The sequence below is a fragment of the Punica granatum genome, chromosome 4, assembly GCF_007655135.1.
Source record: "Punica granatum isolate Tunisia-2019 chromosome 4, ASM765513v2, whole genome shotgun sequence".
NCBI lineage: Eukaryota > Viridiplantae > Streptophyta > Magnoliopsida > Myrtales > Lythraceae > Punica > Punica granatum.
This window is the reverse complement of record NC_045130.1, coordinates 5,609,099-5,625,837: the sequence shown is the minus strand read 5'-3', so window position 1 is coordinate 5,625,837 and position 16,739 is coordinate 5,609,099. Positions and strand designations below refer to the sequence as shown.

Here is a 16,739-nt window from a genome sequence, read left to right as displayed (position 1 = left end):
ACAATTATGTTGTTGAATTGTAGAAAAGTAATGAATAGTTAAGAGAATTTAATATTAAAAATTGAATTGAACGATAGTTAAGATAATAAAATTAAAGAAAAAAAATTATGTTGTTGAATTTAAGATAAATAAAATTAAAGTAAATTGAAATTTAAAAATTTTCGAATTTACCACTTACAATTTTCGCCGCCCCCAATTCGATTATCTATTTGTCAAATTATTCATGATATAGACAACTGGGATATACCTATACGGCTATACCTACCTCCCTCTCTCTCTCTCTCTCTCTCTCTCTCTCCCCCCATTCCTCGATTCCTAGGTCTGATTCATTTGTATGGTATTTGTTATCTTTACTTAATGATCGGGTAGAGTACTCCCATGAATCCGTAGCATTGCCAGCTTCAACTTTGAGGCAGTCGACAACTTAGCAAGGGTGAACAAGTAAATTTTTGCGGATGCGATGACATCTTTTCTTTTACACGGAGACGGTGTGCTCCGGTTACGATGTGAATAGATTACTAAACTTATGGGGGCAAAATTGAGACAACAGTCAAACTCAGGACCAAATTAGAAAGTCACCCCGGAACAGTCAAGAGCAGCAGTAGCAGGACAGCCCAACGTGCTCGGTTTACTTTCTTTTATATTTATTTATTTATTTAAAATTTTAATCCTTTTTAAATGGGCCGGCCCAAAACTATTGGATAGGTGACAGGTTTGACTGGCGGATGCCCATCACCTCCAATTGTGGAATTGACATGAGTACCAAAATCATCTAACGTTCCCCAATAGAGATCTTTAATTATATTGTTATTTTTGTATATGAAAGATCCAAAGGCACTAAACCAATAATTGAGCAGACGTGAGTCCCAACACTCATATGAGAACGGCCGACCAAGTGCAAAATCCAATCAAAATGTTTGTGTAATTAGAAAACTAATCATCTTGATTCTATAAATTTTTACTTATAAGCACTTCAATTAGTAGTTAATCATTCATCGCGAATGAGTAATGCTGACTTAATATTTAGTCCATGAAAACCATTATTGGTCCGAAGGCGGACGATGCATGAATTCTTGTGCTGTTAGCTGGAAGACAGTTATACTGTTCCGAGGTGCCTCATGTAGCAGCCCCAGCACACTAGAAATAGTCCGGGCGTGAGTTTATATAATATAGGGCCTGCTTTCACCTAATTTCTAATTTTACAAGTTTGCATATAGCTGGCTACTTTGCAATTATCGATTTATTCGAAACTACTGTACACTCGTACAAATTTCTTTGTCGTCAGAATTCATGATCCTCACTATTCTTACACTCACTGTTCGACTGAAGATTGTTTCATCGTTATAGTCTGGTTACATGTACGATTGGAATTGTTCTCTATTTCTTAATAGATAAACCCCGCGATGCGCACGGTTCGTTCGATAAGCGAGTTGCCCTGATGTTTTGAGTCTCCACTTGAGAAATCCTTGACCACATTTTTTCATCACGAGGTTTAAATTGGTTGCCTTATCACATGACCCGGGAGAAAGAAGTGGACGGAGCTCTCACCGCACTTATCAATTATTTGGGTGATAAACTATCGGACAAGAACAACTACAAGGACAAGGGAACTTGTCGGTTTGTGTCCGTACGCTGATACCTTATCAGCAGTAACGCAGAGCGACGCCTCTGTCAGGGCCGGGGCCACCGTCACGTGATCATGTGGGCCCACTGACGACGTTTGTCCAATTCCTCAGCGGGCCCCACCACATGCGCTTGTTACGTGGTGACAGATCAGCAGACAGTCACCTTCCTTACCCGTGCCACGTCGTCTCACATGAAAGCGTTTTACTTCCTATTAGTGTAGCGATAATTATGGAATATTTTGTCCCATTTATATTATATAATTGTGACATATTTTGTCACATATGTACTACAGAAAAATTAGATTGTCTCGCTTGATAATAAAAAATTTTCAAATTCGATATTAGTAATAAAACAATTCATATTCTTTTATTATTTATTAGAATTTTCATTATATTTGATTAGATTTAAAGTCTTTCTTGTAATCGGAAAAAAATTCGCACGTAATAATTCCTTTTAAAGTCCGCTAAGTCATACCAAAACAGAATGGAAATTGTCCTATCTATGATAAGGAATTTAACTTCATTAAGGATTTATAAATCAAATACAATCACCGTTTAATATAGGACACAGGTTTGGTCATTTCATGATTATACATAATTAATGCCGACTTTTTTAGTTCGTTGATCCTTTCATTCATATGTATAATGGAGAATGTGAAAAAATCACATATGATTACGATTGAGGCGAAAAAAATCACACCGTAGATCGTGTATCTTAGCCAATGACTCCATACAAATAGTGATTTCTGGCACTTTCACTTATAGAAGTAGTGTTTCAGAAATATAGGTTATATGAAAAGCAAGATGATCAATCATATATATTACCTCATCTTCTCCAACGGTGCTTCTACAGTGACCCTGAGTCACCATAACACCCGTAGACAGCAATCTTCAAGAAGGATACTATGCGACTGTCAAATGGGGAGAGATCTGCCAATTTTAGGAGGGGGAAAGAGCAAGATAATTAAATGCACAGTTTTGATCTTACAAATATATTAGGGACAGAAGAAAATTAATATATTTGGTCGATGGGTCCGCGGCCAATACCTAATCATTGTACATTCACATTATTGGACATGATGTTTTTCATTAAAAAATAAATACATATGTTGGATCTAACTTTCAACTCCATATATATTGCTAACATTTTTACGAGGAAAATAAATATAATACAGTGACATATATTTTCACTTGATAATTTAAAAGTATAAGTTCGGTTTCGTGGTGGATGCTTATGTGTCTTTAGATTTTTTAATTTTCTTATACTAGACTTATTTATCTCTCACGTAGCACAAAAAAAAGTATTTTTGTGAGATTTTATTGCCTTATATATATATTATATGTCCATCAATGAACAACCGAAGTCATACATATGTATGCATATCTCTTCTCTTTCATTAGTTCTTTTATTAATGACCATCTCTAATCATTCTTCAAGAGAGCATTTGATGCGCAGTTCATTGTCCACGTATTGATATACGAATTCTATAGAATAATCATATGTAAATTTAAAGAAAATTAATCAGCGTAGAGATAGACCTAGAGGGAGATCTCCAGGGAGGACAAAATTTGAGGTGAATGTAATTCAAATGATCTTTTTAGCTGACTTTTCATTTCTTATTATTCTCGTGACTTGATCAGTTCATCTCAGTATTGTTTGTACCTTCGATGCTCTCTTCCCTTTTACTTGAAACCCTAAGTCAACGAGGTCTGTCGTGGCCTGAACCCCAAGTTTGCCCGCTCTCTGTCATTACAATATTTGTGAAAACAAATAAATTAATTAGTAGAAGTTAATGACTTGGTGAATGTACAGTTTTCTCCTGGCGTGGTGTGGTCGAGTGAGTCGTACATTTTCAAGTTGATCGCTGTGGTTCAATTGATTGTACGATAATTTAATAGATAAATTATGCTTAACTTGTCTTGTTTACATGATATTACAATATTCTAATAATGTTCCACGTCAATTGCGTAACCAAGTTCCCATATACGAAAGCTACGTAGAGTTAGGTGAATACAATACTCGGAATAAATTATGTTAACCAGCAGGAGAAACAGTTCTTTGATTAATTTAATTTTATCTAATTACCAACGAATGTTAGTTCAAGCGGTTCGGCGTCTACTCTGCTTAAGCAGGGTCTCATGCTCGAGTTCTTGTGAATGCAGAAAATTCACGCTGTGAGAGTTTTACTTCTCAGTGGGCCGACCCAACTCGACTGGATTAGTTGGAGTCCAATTGGACTTCCGAATACCATAGTTCACACTGGGAAAATGGCTTCCTTATTTTCTTGTAATTCAATTTGCGAGTACATAAAGATCTAATATGATAATCATAGTGCTTTCCGCATGATATATAGAACACTGGAAATAAAATTTCGTTCAATTATAGGTAGAGAAATTTTTTTATTTTTCGGTAGGTGAGTTTTTTTTTTTTGGTACGCGTATAGGTAGAGAAAATTTTAAAGTTTGAATGTAACCGAAAATTTTATAGATTGAATGCTCACTACGTACAACGTATTGGTGAGAACGATAAACTAATAGCAAGAATATCACAAGCACATGTTTTTCTTTTTCTCTTTCGAATGACGTTTTATTATCCCATTTATAATAATAATCATAATAAACATAAAAAAAATCCATTTTCGTCTAATGAAGATTAATTGGTTTATTAGTGAAATAAATTTCATAATTAGATGTGTCGCCTTCATCCATGTACTAGCTCCGATTCATCACCCCAATCATTTATAGTATTTAAAGGAATCTCTTTTTTTTTCCCTCACTTATATAATTGAATCTCACGAAAATGCAAATGGAATCCACGAGTAATTAATTGGTTAAATATAATGGTCATTCTCATGATGGACTAAGACAATGAAAAGATGGCTAATTATAACAATAATTTATAATCAAATTATTATTATTATTATTATAAAAGGATCATGCTAATTTTTCACCCTGCCATGCAATATAGTTATATATATAATATCGATTCAACGGCTTAAAGAACAAAATTGGGTCATAAATTTTGAATTATTGTAAAAGCATATATCCAAAGAAGCACTATGATAAGACCAAGAGGGTCTTCAAAAAGGAGTACTCGTAAGATGCAATCTTGTGGTTTGACTATATTCAAGTTTCTTTTTTATTTTAGATAAATAGGCGGAGTTACATATCATTTTCATAACACGATTGTAAAATCTTTTTACAACCGATGTATGCTTCTTTCCAATCCATTTTTATTTTTATAATCTTGGTAAAGTGACGTAAGTTATTTGCAATGTTAACAATTCCAAAACAGGAATTGGAAAACGCTCATTTCAATCTGTGGGCTGCAATAATTTAACCACTTGCGTCATTCCAATTCAATAAACAATATTAATCTTGTGTTTATTTGATTAGTCAGTTAAGTTTGAATGCGTACACAATCGTCACCCCGTTTGGTTTTGCAATCAAATTTTTAATGATTTGTTTGGTTTCAAAATAAAATTTTAAAATCCTACTTTAACTTAATTATACCCACAATAAAACAAAATAACTTATACAAAGTCAAACGGTAGGCTCCATTTATACCACTCTTTTTCCACAACAAAACAAAATAATTCATACAAAGTCAAAGGGTGTGCCCCATTTATATCACTCTTTTTTCAAAATCTGATTTTAAAATCCTATTTTGAAACCAAACGCAACATAAAATTTTAACTCTACTCACTACACAACAAAAATCAATAACACAATTATTACTTTTCCATTTTTCTTCAATTTTTTTAACCATTCAATTCAATTTTTAATACTAAATTCTCTCAACTATACATTATTTTTTCTACAATTTAACAATACAATCATTACTTTCTTTTAACTATTCATTACTTTTTCACGCTTTTTTCTCATAATTCAACAACACAATCATTGCAACCCAATTAAAATTAAAACTCAACTCCACTTAACTCTAAAACCAAACACTAGTTTCTTTGAGATATAAAAAACTACGTGCATTATTTTAATGATAATAAATTCATGTTGTCAAACCATGTGGAAAGACCCGATTGTTTTATTTTTAAGGGGTCAAATGTCCGTTGCTTCAAAAGATTACAATTTACTCAAATGAATGAATTATATATGTAGTTTTAGATTACTTTGATCTTTTGGTTGTGATCCTAATAAGTTACCTAATTTGAACAATACAGTAAATTCAAAGTTAAGAATTGTGAACATAGTGCTTGGTCAATAAAACGAACAAGTAGGGTAAAACAGGAGCAGAAATCTTGAATGGTCCTTTATTCGGATGCTAATGCTACAAAGTTATCAGTGTTTCTTAAGATCACGTGTGGAGAGGCCGATCAATCACCAACCTCATGTGATCCTCGAATCAAGCTTTAGCAATATTCCAATTTATGCCTAATAACAATAGGGTCTACAAAGATCAAAGCTGAAAGTTTATGGGCGCCCGAGACAAATGCATGAATTATAATATATATATATATATATATATTTGTATAAGTTAAAGCTGAAGATAAAGAGCACTTTTTTCCCACTTGACCAAATCATTTGATAAGTTGCCCAGTAAAGTAAGTACATGACAATGAATTAATAAATACTTAATGATATAAATAAGAGGGATAAGTGAAAGAGAGAAGATTCAACAAGTATTAGGACTGAAATCATAAGTTAGGTGTAAAAAGATTAAATATATTTTTGTGGGTCTTTTTTGCTCGATTATCCCAATCAACTGCATGAATATAATATTAGTCAATTAATATGAGCAAATTTTCTAATGCCCGTACGAGCAAGAAATGGACCATTGCATTCACACAATAAGAGGTATGTTGAACCACTTTTCCTATCAGGACATTGACAGGTCAATTAAGTTGGCATGCATCTCCAGGCATTGAAGAAGCCTTTAATTAATTTGCATAAGAAATCTTTTATTAATCTGATTAATTAGAAGATCAAATGCACTCCCCAGTACTTTTTCTTTTTATAACAATTTCATATTTTTGGTCAATTGTTTGCAGTTGGCGCCGAGGTATAGCTGAAAACTAAAATATCTATTATTATATAGAGGAGGGAAAATTAGTGCAGTTGCACAAATTATCGACTCGAACCATGACATTCTGAGTTTAGTTCTCATTAAGGGGAATTATGTGATCCCTTAATTTAATTTGCTTTCATTATTCTTATATTATGATAAAGGCCTCCCTTATAACAATGAAATATTTATTATCGCATATATATTATAATAATATTTATGATCACCCATATATATATATATATATGTGTGTGTGTGTAATATGTTTTAATGTAGTTTGGTGTTGAATTTAATTCATTATTATTACTCAGTCACAGGTAATCGCCATCTCTGAACCACAAAAACTTGTGAAAGATGATTAAATTTCAATTAAAAATTTGATTCGCGCTTTTTGAAAGATATCTTTGTCCAGGAAAGTAATTATTGTCCATCCACTTATGGTTTTGAGTGTGGATCTCTCCATCCATCACAGCTTTTTATCCGGTATAATTAAGAGATTGTTGATTTCAATTATTAGATAAAACCTCTGTCTAGTTAGTCTAATTGAACAACGGCTCTTAATAATGCGCTCGATCTGTTGAACTCATCGTGCCCTTGGAATTCTCGAACACGAGATGGACAACCTCTTTTTTTCTCAAGCTAAGAAGAACTTATCCATTGATTGGAACATAGTATGGTGCAAGTTCATGCATGCTCCTAAAAACTGCTCTGTATGCCACTTAAAATCTCTACTAGCTTATAAATACATTAACTGGCCATGTTTTATCCAAAAGTTTCAGTCGATGAGAAAGTAGGATAGATTGCTCTTGTATTCGTAGTATATTAATATATGTATATATATATATATATATAGATAGATAGATATTTCGATATGGGCCAATTTCAACTTATGGCCATGAAAACTGATTTTTCCAATTGTATTTTACAATTTAAGGAAAAAGTTGCATGAAACATGAATCTTCCAATAATATACAATCAGCAAAAACTTTATCCGATATAGACAGATGCTTGGGAAATTCAATTTAGTAATCTACCAAATAATAAAATGGGCAATTCTTCTCTTTTTTATTCCTTTATAATTCTTTCTCGGTAGTGTATAATTTGATTTGTGGAAGCTCAATAAATTCCAATTAAGTCAGATTTGAATAGAATTAACTCATAATAATAAAACATTTTTAATAATTGACTAGAATTTGAAACTTTATTTTATGAAAATAGACACCGAACTACTTAAATCATAAGTTGGCGATGGCTGATGGGTATGTGAATGCGGCAAATGACCCAAACACCGTGTGGGGGACTCCTTATCATGGAACAAAGGAAAGAATCAAGAAGGTGAAATCGACCGGACGCAAAAGGGAAGTACGGAGGGATGAGATGAAAAACAATGACAACAATAACAGCATGGTGAGTCACGTGCGGATTTGCCCATCTAGAAATTTCATATGCTGTCGGTCTTATATTGTGTGGATAAGAGCGCCACCCTCTCTGGTAATAAGCGTGTATTTGACAGGAAATAAAATATATTTGCCCCAAATAACAATAACTGCAATAATGTAACGTATTGTAAATTTGCAGTATATCTTGTCTCTGTATTGCTTTTTTTTATACGTATAAATGTATATGATATACGCAAATATCTTATACATGCTTGAAGTTTTGTACTTTGATCTGCGCCTGCATAAGGAGACAAATAACACGTGACACAATCAATAATAGAAGGATTTTTCTTTTATTTCCATCAATAATAGAAGTTTTGTTTTCACATTTTCTGAACTATATCTACCAATGTTAAAGCCTAAAGCAATAAAAGTGCTTTGGGTTACGGCATTCCATACTTTACAATATCTAATAATTTAACAAAAATTTACGGATCGATTTCCACACCCAAGAAAGGGACGGTAGAAGTTTCCGTGTAAATATAATTTTTCACTGTGCATCCTAAATATCCGACTAATTCAATTCGAATTAGGACGATTCACTAAGAGAAAAATGTTTTCCCGATATAAATTTTTTCAATTCAAAATACTCAAATTCGAGATCTTATTTGCTAAACTGTTTGAATTTATACTCATCGGTTAATAGTGATTTTTTTTCCTTTTAAAGGAGATTTATATTTGCGTAGTACATGCAAAGTAATAGAAACAAAAAATCTAAATAAATGGCCAAATATGGTTAAATTCGAAATTGAAATATAGTTTCTCCATCGTACCTTTTTTTAATACATAAACAGTGTAACTGTACTTTATACTATAAGATATATGTACATATACACATATATATATATATACATACATATACACTTAGAGAAGATGGCTTAACTAAAGTGTGGTTAAGAAAATTCAGACTGTGATAATTTTATCCGAGTTGATTTGGTTTGAATTGAATTAGTTGGGCTCCCTAAACTCTCATATATCAGGCTTAAAAAAAAAAATTGAAGGGAAAGAGGAATGCAGCGTGCTTCTCTTCATCATCTTCAACATGTGCCTATATATACACGTCTCCCGGAGCTTGCCCAAGACATCTGTGTCACACCTCACCTGGTCTCAACAACACCCTCATCCCTTCTCTCTCTCCTCAGCCCCTGCTTCCTCCTCATCTTCGAGCCCGGAGCTCTGAACACCTCCTCCGCCTCCTCCTCCTTCATCTTCTTCTTGTTCGATTTACAGAGAGATCCAGCCAGGTGATGGGGAGAGAGATTGTGAGCGCCGAGCAGGACTTACAGCAGGGGCACAACGACAGCACCGACAACAGCTACCCCGAGCCCCCTCTTTTGGCCCTCAACCACGTCTCCTTCGTCTGCAAGTCCGTCCCCCACTCTGTCCGCTTCTACGAGGAAGTCCTCGGCTTCGTCCTCATCAAGCGCCCAGAGTCCTTCAACTTCGAGGGTGCCTGGTATGTCTGTCGTTCCTCTGCTCCATTCCCTCTGAATCCTATCCCCAATTTCTGCTTTTCTCTGTTGTTACCTGTTCCCGTGTTTTCCGGTTTCGTGAACTTCCCGACATGCATTGCTCTGTTTTCCTCAGTTTTTCATGTTGCTCTCATGTTTTATCCAATTCCCCTGCTTTTCCTAGAGAACCTGAGCTAGGATACATTACCATGTCATGGATAGAACTATCAACTGCGGTTGGGCATAGGACAAATCTCCTAGTCTTCAATACGTAATCTCGATGAAATCCCTCGATTTCGAGTTGATAATTGTAATTCAATCCCATACTGAGTCGTGCCGGTCCCTTGTACGATCTCACTGTATATATAATGGTCTAATAGGATACTGAGGTTATGCGGGATCCAGTAATTGCCCAAACATCTCAGGACAGGACACCCATGTTTAGTTGTCTCTGGATCGATTCGACGGCAATCGCTTAATATGATAGCCCGACAGTGCTGGCTGATAATTAAAACATAGGCACTAATGTCTTGACTTCGGAAAGGCCATTCCTAGAATGAAGTAAATCCGATGTTCGACCATTGCGGATGAACTTGTTCTTATTTAGAAATTGGGCATGTCTTGACTGGAGAATGTTTCCTTGTTTATTCCATCAGGTTGTTCAATTATGGAATTGGGATCCATTTGCTTGAGATGGAAAATGTCCCGGTGAAGAAAGGGAAGATTAACCCGAAGGACAACCACATCTCATTCCAGTGCTACGACATGAAACGGTTGATAAGGAAGCTTGAGGACATGAACATTGAGTACGTGACTGCTGTCGTGGAAGACAGCGGAATCAAGGTTGACCAGCTCTTCTTTCATGACCCGGACGGTTACATGATCGAGATCTGTAACTGCGAGAACTTGCCCGTTCTCCCGATCTCTTCGTGCCCTCTCAAGCTCTCCAGCACTGAGAGGAGCCCGGTTCCTTCCCCTTTATATGGTAAGTCCAGGGCCGACGATTTCGTGCAGACCATACAACTGAACACTACATAGAAGTTCCTAATTAATGACCCTATCCTTGTTTATCCAATTTCAGCAAAGAGGACCTCCGACATACGATGCGCCATCGAAGTAGCAACAGTGATGATGGAGAACTTGATGTTGAACATGATGGATATTTCCATCTGAAGAGGTCTCCGGATAGATTGTGAAGCCGGTTCGAAGCAATTTTGGCCGAGCATTTTGGAGGATGCATCAGCCGTATGTGTATAGGACATATACCTGCTCTACCATCCAAATTTCGTGCTCCTGTCAACTCTTAGAAGTCTCGAATTAAATTGAAGTGTAATGTTGTAAAGAAAAAAAAAAGGGCTCCATTGAGAGTATAAGTTTAAGTGCAGATTCAGTTCTTGCACATATATATTTTCTGTTTGATTGTTTGTGTTACTTAAAATTGGTTGATTCTGTATCCATTTATATATAAGTCCACTTTTGTTCCGGTGTCATATAGCGCTTATCGTTTTGGTAAAGACTTTACACGCTGATCACGGATTAATTTCCAGATCCTTCTTTCAGTAAAATCACAATTTGATTCACTAAGCATCATTCGATGTGATGGGAAACACGAAAGCGACTTGTGAGGTCCGGGGGGATTAGGCACTTACGATTAGCATTATCGTGTACGGTCCGGCCTATCTCTTGTCCCCTCTTTATTTAGCACACCAGCAAAGCATTAATCATCGCAACATTTCCATGGTCCCAATTTCTTTGAATGACAGTTGGATAGCAAGATTTGTTATGACGATCCATCCTGGACAAATGCCATGCCGGATGATATTTTCTTGGCGCATCACATCGGAGATTTACATCGACCGCATAAGATTTACGAAGTTTATACGGATACTTCTGTTTCTGATAGACATAGTCAGGACATTCCTGAGGACTCTCACAAGCACCTCCTTGACCGCTTCCTAGCTTGTGTTGGTACTGCAGCGGGCCGAATGAGACGACGACTCATCATTTGATAAGTGATGAGGGAACTCCGACAGCATCTGAACAACTTCCCTCATGGTCGGGCGCTCGACGCTGTTCTCTTGGATGCAGAGCTCTGCGATGAAGAACATGTGCATCGCCTCATCTTTCGGGACCAGGGTTAGCCTTGAATCCATTATACGGGTCACCTCCTCTCTGTGGCCGCCGGTCGCCATCTTCGTCCATTGAACTATGTCAACGCCTTCCCCAAAATCACCCACAGGCCGGCGGCCCATCAGGAGTTCCAGGAGGACGACCCCGAAGCTGTACACATCGCTCTTCTCATCCACCTGCAGTGTGTACGCGTACTCTGCAAGAATGAAACCAAATGGTGATGTCAAAGGAATGATTCAATCATCTAATTGAATGCCATGCCATGCCATGCAATGATAGTGAGCCCAATGCTGTTTTCGGGGTATGGCCACTTCCCTCCCTGATTGAGAAGTGAAACTGACCTTTGGGTTGGCAACCTCAAATTGTGTCTCTCCGAGGCCCAAAATAATTTCCCTTTATTAAATCTGAATGATTTTTTAGGTGGTCCGGGGTCCCTCCGTAGTGTGCATTTTCTTCTGCCACTGCCAGGACCGTCAAAGTGCTATTGAAAAGAAGGATCTTATCAACATCCATGAATGGTAAATTTACGAACTAGTGGACTACGCCAAGGCAAAAGTCGTTGTCGCTCTGGCCCCTAGGTTGATTCCACCATAAAATCAATCTTTGATAATAAATACTCACCCCCACCTCACATTGTAGAAAGATCCATTCGTATCTGTTTTTTTTAAATCGGATCGGTTATAGTGTCGATTATAATGATGGAACCTACATGAATTCTGTGATAGTCGATTGTTCGTCAATCCTGTACATAAAAAGAAAATTCCCGACCCCACAAGGGTTGGAATTTCTTGAATCTAGACACAAATTCCTCCGGCGTTATTAAAAGAAGGGAAAAGAAAAAGGGGAGGATAAATAAGTTGGTATATAAAAAAATTTAAGGTGGGAAGAAAGTAAGCCAACGAAAAAGAACCAAAAGTGAGATCTGGGCGGGGACCAGACCAGCTCTTTACTGGCAGGACCCTTGAAATAAGGAAAGAGTGATGAGCCCGCCCAGAGATGGATACTCTGTAGCTTTCATATGTTCCTAGAGTCGAAAGGCCCGGTGATCGAGTCGTTGACTGATATGAGACTCGGGTTGGGTCGGGAAGTCATCATCTATGGCACATAATGAAATGCACATGCATAAATATTATCATTCTTGACACCCATAACATTGTGGTGTTCTTGTTCAGATTAACCCGTTGGAAATCGATATGTATGTTCTAAATCTGTCATGACCTGCACCCTAGGAAGGGAAGTTCCAGCTAGAACCACAACACTAGTTTAATAATGAAGTGCTGTGATCTAATGAATGCAGAAATATCAGTAAGGCCGACCGAGAAGAATCAGGTTACTGTGTATTTATTTACGTACCGGGAGCAATGTAGCCATAGGATCCAGCAACTGCTGACATGCACTCGGACCGACCACTGCCGCCTGATAGGAACTTGGCCAGCCCAAAGTCAGCAATGTGCGCCTCGAAGCTCGAATTCAGTAGGATGTTGTTGGACTTCACATCCCGGTGCACGATTAGCGGCGAGCAGTCATGATGCAGATAGCAAAGGCCCTTGGCAGCCTCGACAGCGATCTTGTACCTCAGATCCCATCCTAGGAACATTCCTTCCTTCTTCCCATGCAATGCCTCTCCTAAGCTTCCATTCTTCATGTACTCGTAGACGAGCAGGTTTGCATCCTTGTTCGAGCAGAAAGCAAGCAGCCTCACTATATTCCGGTGACGGATGTTTCCTAACGTTTGAATCTCAGCTCGGAACCCACGGTCATGGTGATTTTTGGCACCAAGTCCTGGAAGTTTCTTTACAGCGATCTCAACCCCGTTTGGCATCTTCCCGTGGTAAACAGTCCCAGCACCACCTCTACCGATCTCGTTCCCATCTTTCAAACAATCGAGGACATCCAAAACACCAAAATCAAGCTTCTGGAATGAGGTCATCTTCCAGGAGTTACCGCCCTTCCTCTTGAACGACTTGGCCTTGAAAATTGCAGCTGCTGCAAAGGCTAGAGAGAACACTAATATGGCAAGCGCTATAATGAGCCTCAAGTTTGACGGCCCCTTGTTCTCTGTCTTGTCTGTCAATAGTACGGCGACATTGCAAGGATTTCTAAGGATGGAACCACAAAGATGAGGATTGCCAACAAAGGAAGATGCATTGAGGGCCAAGAATTGCCCTGATTCGGGGATTTCTCCGGAAAAATTGTTGAAGGAGAAGTCCGCGTTGGTAAGGCTCTTTGTCATGCTGATTTTCACGGGGATGGCTTGGTTCAGATGGTTTCTTGATACATTGAAGTAATTCAATACCTGAACATCAGAAATTTCGGGTGGGATCGGACCTGTAAGGTTGTTCTGGCTCATATCAAGGTAGGTGAGATGGTTGCACTTCCCGATTTCTTTAGGAATCTGACCCGATAAAAGGTTCTGACTGAGATCGAGCTTTACAATTGCTCTCAAGGTTACTAAAGAATCCGGGATTGGACCCGAGAATCTGTTCCCATTGAGCAGAAGGATCTGAAGGTTAGAGAAGTTCGATAGTGAAATGGGTAATGGTCCAGAGAGCAAGTTGTTAGACAGGTTCAGCTTGTTCAACTTACCGGGATTCTGTGAGATGTTTCGATAATTTTCTGACAATGTTCCTGATAGGAAATTGTTGTGCAGCTCAATCAGGTTCAGCTCGGGCAAGTAAATGAAGCCCTCAGGAATGCTTCCATTCAGGTAATTATGTCCTAGCCTTACCCGGACAAGGCTAAGGCACCGACCGAGGCTTTCTGGAATTGGACCAAAGAGGAAGTTCTCGAGGAGAATCAATACCTCAAGTCGATTGGAAAGACACAGGCTGGGCGGGACTGTGCCGGTGAGCTTGTTGGAGGACAAATCAAGTCGTTGAAGCCTCCCATTTTGGCCTAGATTCCTAGGAATCATGCCTGTGAAGTTGTTCCTCCAGAGCTCGAGTCTCTCCAGTCTTGGGAGTTCAGAAACAAACTCAGGAATCGAGCCATGAAGCCTGTTCATGAAGAGATTCAGAAGCTCGAGCCGCTTGAGATTTGCAAACTCAAATGGAATCTCTCCAGTGAGTGAGTTGATGGAGAGGTCGAGGTTCACCAATCTCGTTAGGTTCCCTAGCTCTCGAGGAATTGGACCGGAGAGGACATTGATGTGTAAATATAGCGTGTTGAGTGACCTCAGATTCCCCAACTCGCCCGGAATTTCACCATCCAATCCACATGAAGAAAGGTCCGCATGAACAAGATTTACGAGATTGCCAAGCTCTCTAGGAATCCCATCCTCGAAGACATTGTAGTAATTCAAGTAAATCTCCCGCAGGGCAGTCAAGTTCCCCAGCTCAGCTGGTATTTTTCCGTGGAGTTCGTTCCCAGCGAGAGATAAGTACTTCAACCCCGAAAAGTTGCCGTAACTTTCTGGGATTTTCCCAGTAAGGTAATTCCCGCCGAGGCTCAAGAACTCGAGCCTCTCTAAGCTTGCAATTCCTAGTGGAAGTGGACCGGTGAAGTTATTGTTATAAGCATCGAGTACTTTCAATTTCCGGATACTGGAGAAGTTCCACTCCAAGCTTCCACTGAACTGGTTGTTCGAGATGTTGAGCCACCGAAGACTGCTCAAGTTTGAGACCGAGATCGGGCCCCCAAAGTTGTTCCCTGAAAGAGTGAGCTCCACCAGATGGTCGAGCCTCGAAATTGCAGCAGAACTTATCGAGCCCTGGAGGTTCAAATCGGCGAGGTTGACAGATACAACTCGTCCCCTTGAGCATCTGACCTCTGTCCATGAGCAGACGGAACCAGGGACCGACGAGTTCCAGGTGCTTAAAACTGATTCAGCAGACTGGAAACCTTGCTTCAGCTCTATTAAGGCATCGAAATCTCCGAGCAAGGAAGACGAACCACATTGCAGCGTTCCTTGCAAGATCAACACTGTCAAGACAATGAGAATCATGTCTTCAAACTTCTCTACTCCAACCGGAGATTATCAGGCTCAATTTATCCCCGACCGAGGAGTTTGGAGGGAAAGGAAGCACGAAATGAAAGAAATGCAGGGGAATTCAAACATTTTGGTGAAAGAGCAAAGAAGCCAAGGCTCCAAGCTTTTCTTTATTGAACTCTCTCTTCTTTTGCTTTATGTTCTATGTGAAAGGCGAGGGAAATCGAAGGTTTCGCTGGAAATGGAGGGTTATGTGTGTCAGTCTGTTTGAGCTTTTCTTTAGGCAAACTTAGACCAGACCAAGGGGAGAAGAAAAAGCAAAGAGAGGAGACACAGTGAATTATAAAGCCGTTGAGATAACAGAAATTTAAAAGTTGAGGCTGGTGGGGAGTGAGTGGAGATAAAAAGTGAAAGTTGTTGCTTTTCTTTTTTTCATTGTTGTTGGGGAAATGGCTAGTTGAGCTTTAGTTAAAGGAAGCAGCAACTTTATTCCCACCAAAATGAGGGCTTGCAGTCTTATAATATCATATGATATGGACAACTCGTCCTCACACCCTTTTGTTGGCAATGAATCTCATGGCCCTTTCAAGCCTTCCAAGCTCATCTCCATGTGGGAATTGACAGCCCGGATTATATGCGATCTAATATGGGCAGTCGACCCAGAGAAATCATATACAACTAGCTAGCATCAGTCTGGGATGACTCCAAATAGCACTCATCTGTAGTCTTCGAGCTTGTGGTTAAGGGTTGAGCCAGTTTGTTGTATCTTATATTTCTTGAATAGCAAGAAGATTTTGGGATTGAGTTCATAAACTTACGCAAAAATTGTTGTGCCCTCGGAATCCTGTCGTGAGCGCGCTCTATCTTACCAGTAACACAAGTAGGAATACGCATGAATCAAGCAAATAGTTCAAAATAACCATGTGGTCGACCAAAAAAGTAAAATAAAAGAGTATACGAGTACGAGAATGATGATTATTGCGGAATCATTGCAATCTGTCTATCTTCCCCTACTAATGATCGACATGTCATAATTGTGCCATAATGATAGGATGCATCCATGAGGAGGAAATGGAGAAGCTTTTTATCAGTCTCTCCCTTTTCTTTGTTTTCCTTCATGTCTTCTTCCATGCTCTACATGAT

General features: G+C 38.6%; 2 protein-coding genes across 2 annotated transcripts; one reads left to right on the top strand and one right to left on the bottom strand.

Annotated features, from left to right (window-relative positions):
• The first annotated feature begins 9,155 nt into the window (after positions 1-9,155).
• Positions 9,156-11,028, top strand: LOC116203686 (metallothiol transferase FosB-like). The gene is made up of 3 exons (XM_031535552.1): positions 9,156-9,543; positions 10,195-10,523; positions 10,620-11,028. The coding sequence occupies exons 1-3, from the start codon at positions 9,335-9,337 to the stop codon at positions 10,709-10,711; spliced, it is 630 nt and encodes a 209-aa protein (XP_031391412.1). The 5' UTR covers positions 9,156-9,334; the 3' UTR covers positions 10,712-11,028.
• LOC116203685 (leucine-rich repeat receptor-like serine/threonine-protein kinase BAM1) lies at positions 10,877-15,908 on the bottom strand. Its single transcript, XM_031535551.1, has 2 exons — positions 13,022-15,908; positions 10,877-11,864 (listed from the first exon to the last, which is right to left on the bottom strand). Exons 1-2 carry the CDS (start codon positions 15,609-15,611, stop codon positions 11,494-11,496), a joined length of 2,961 nt encoding a protein of 986 aa, XP_031391411.1. The 5' UTR covers positions 15,612-15,908; the 3' UTR covers positions 10,877-11,493.
• Positions 15,909-16,739: the final 831 nt, after the last annotated feature.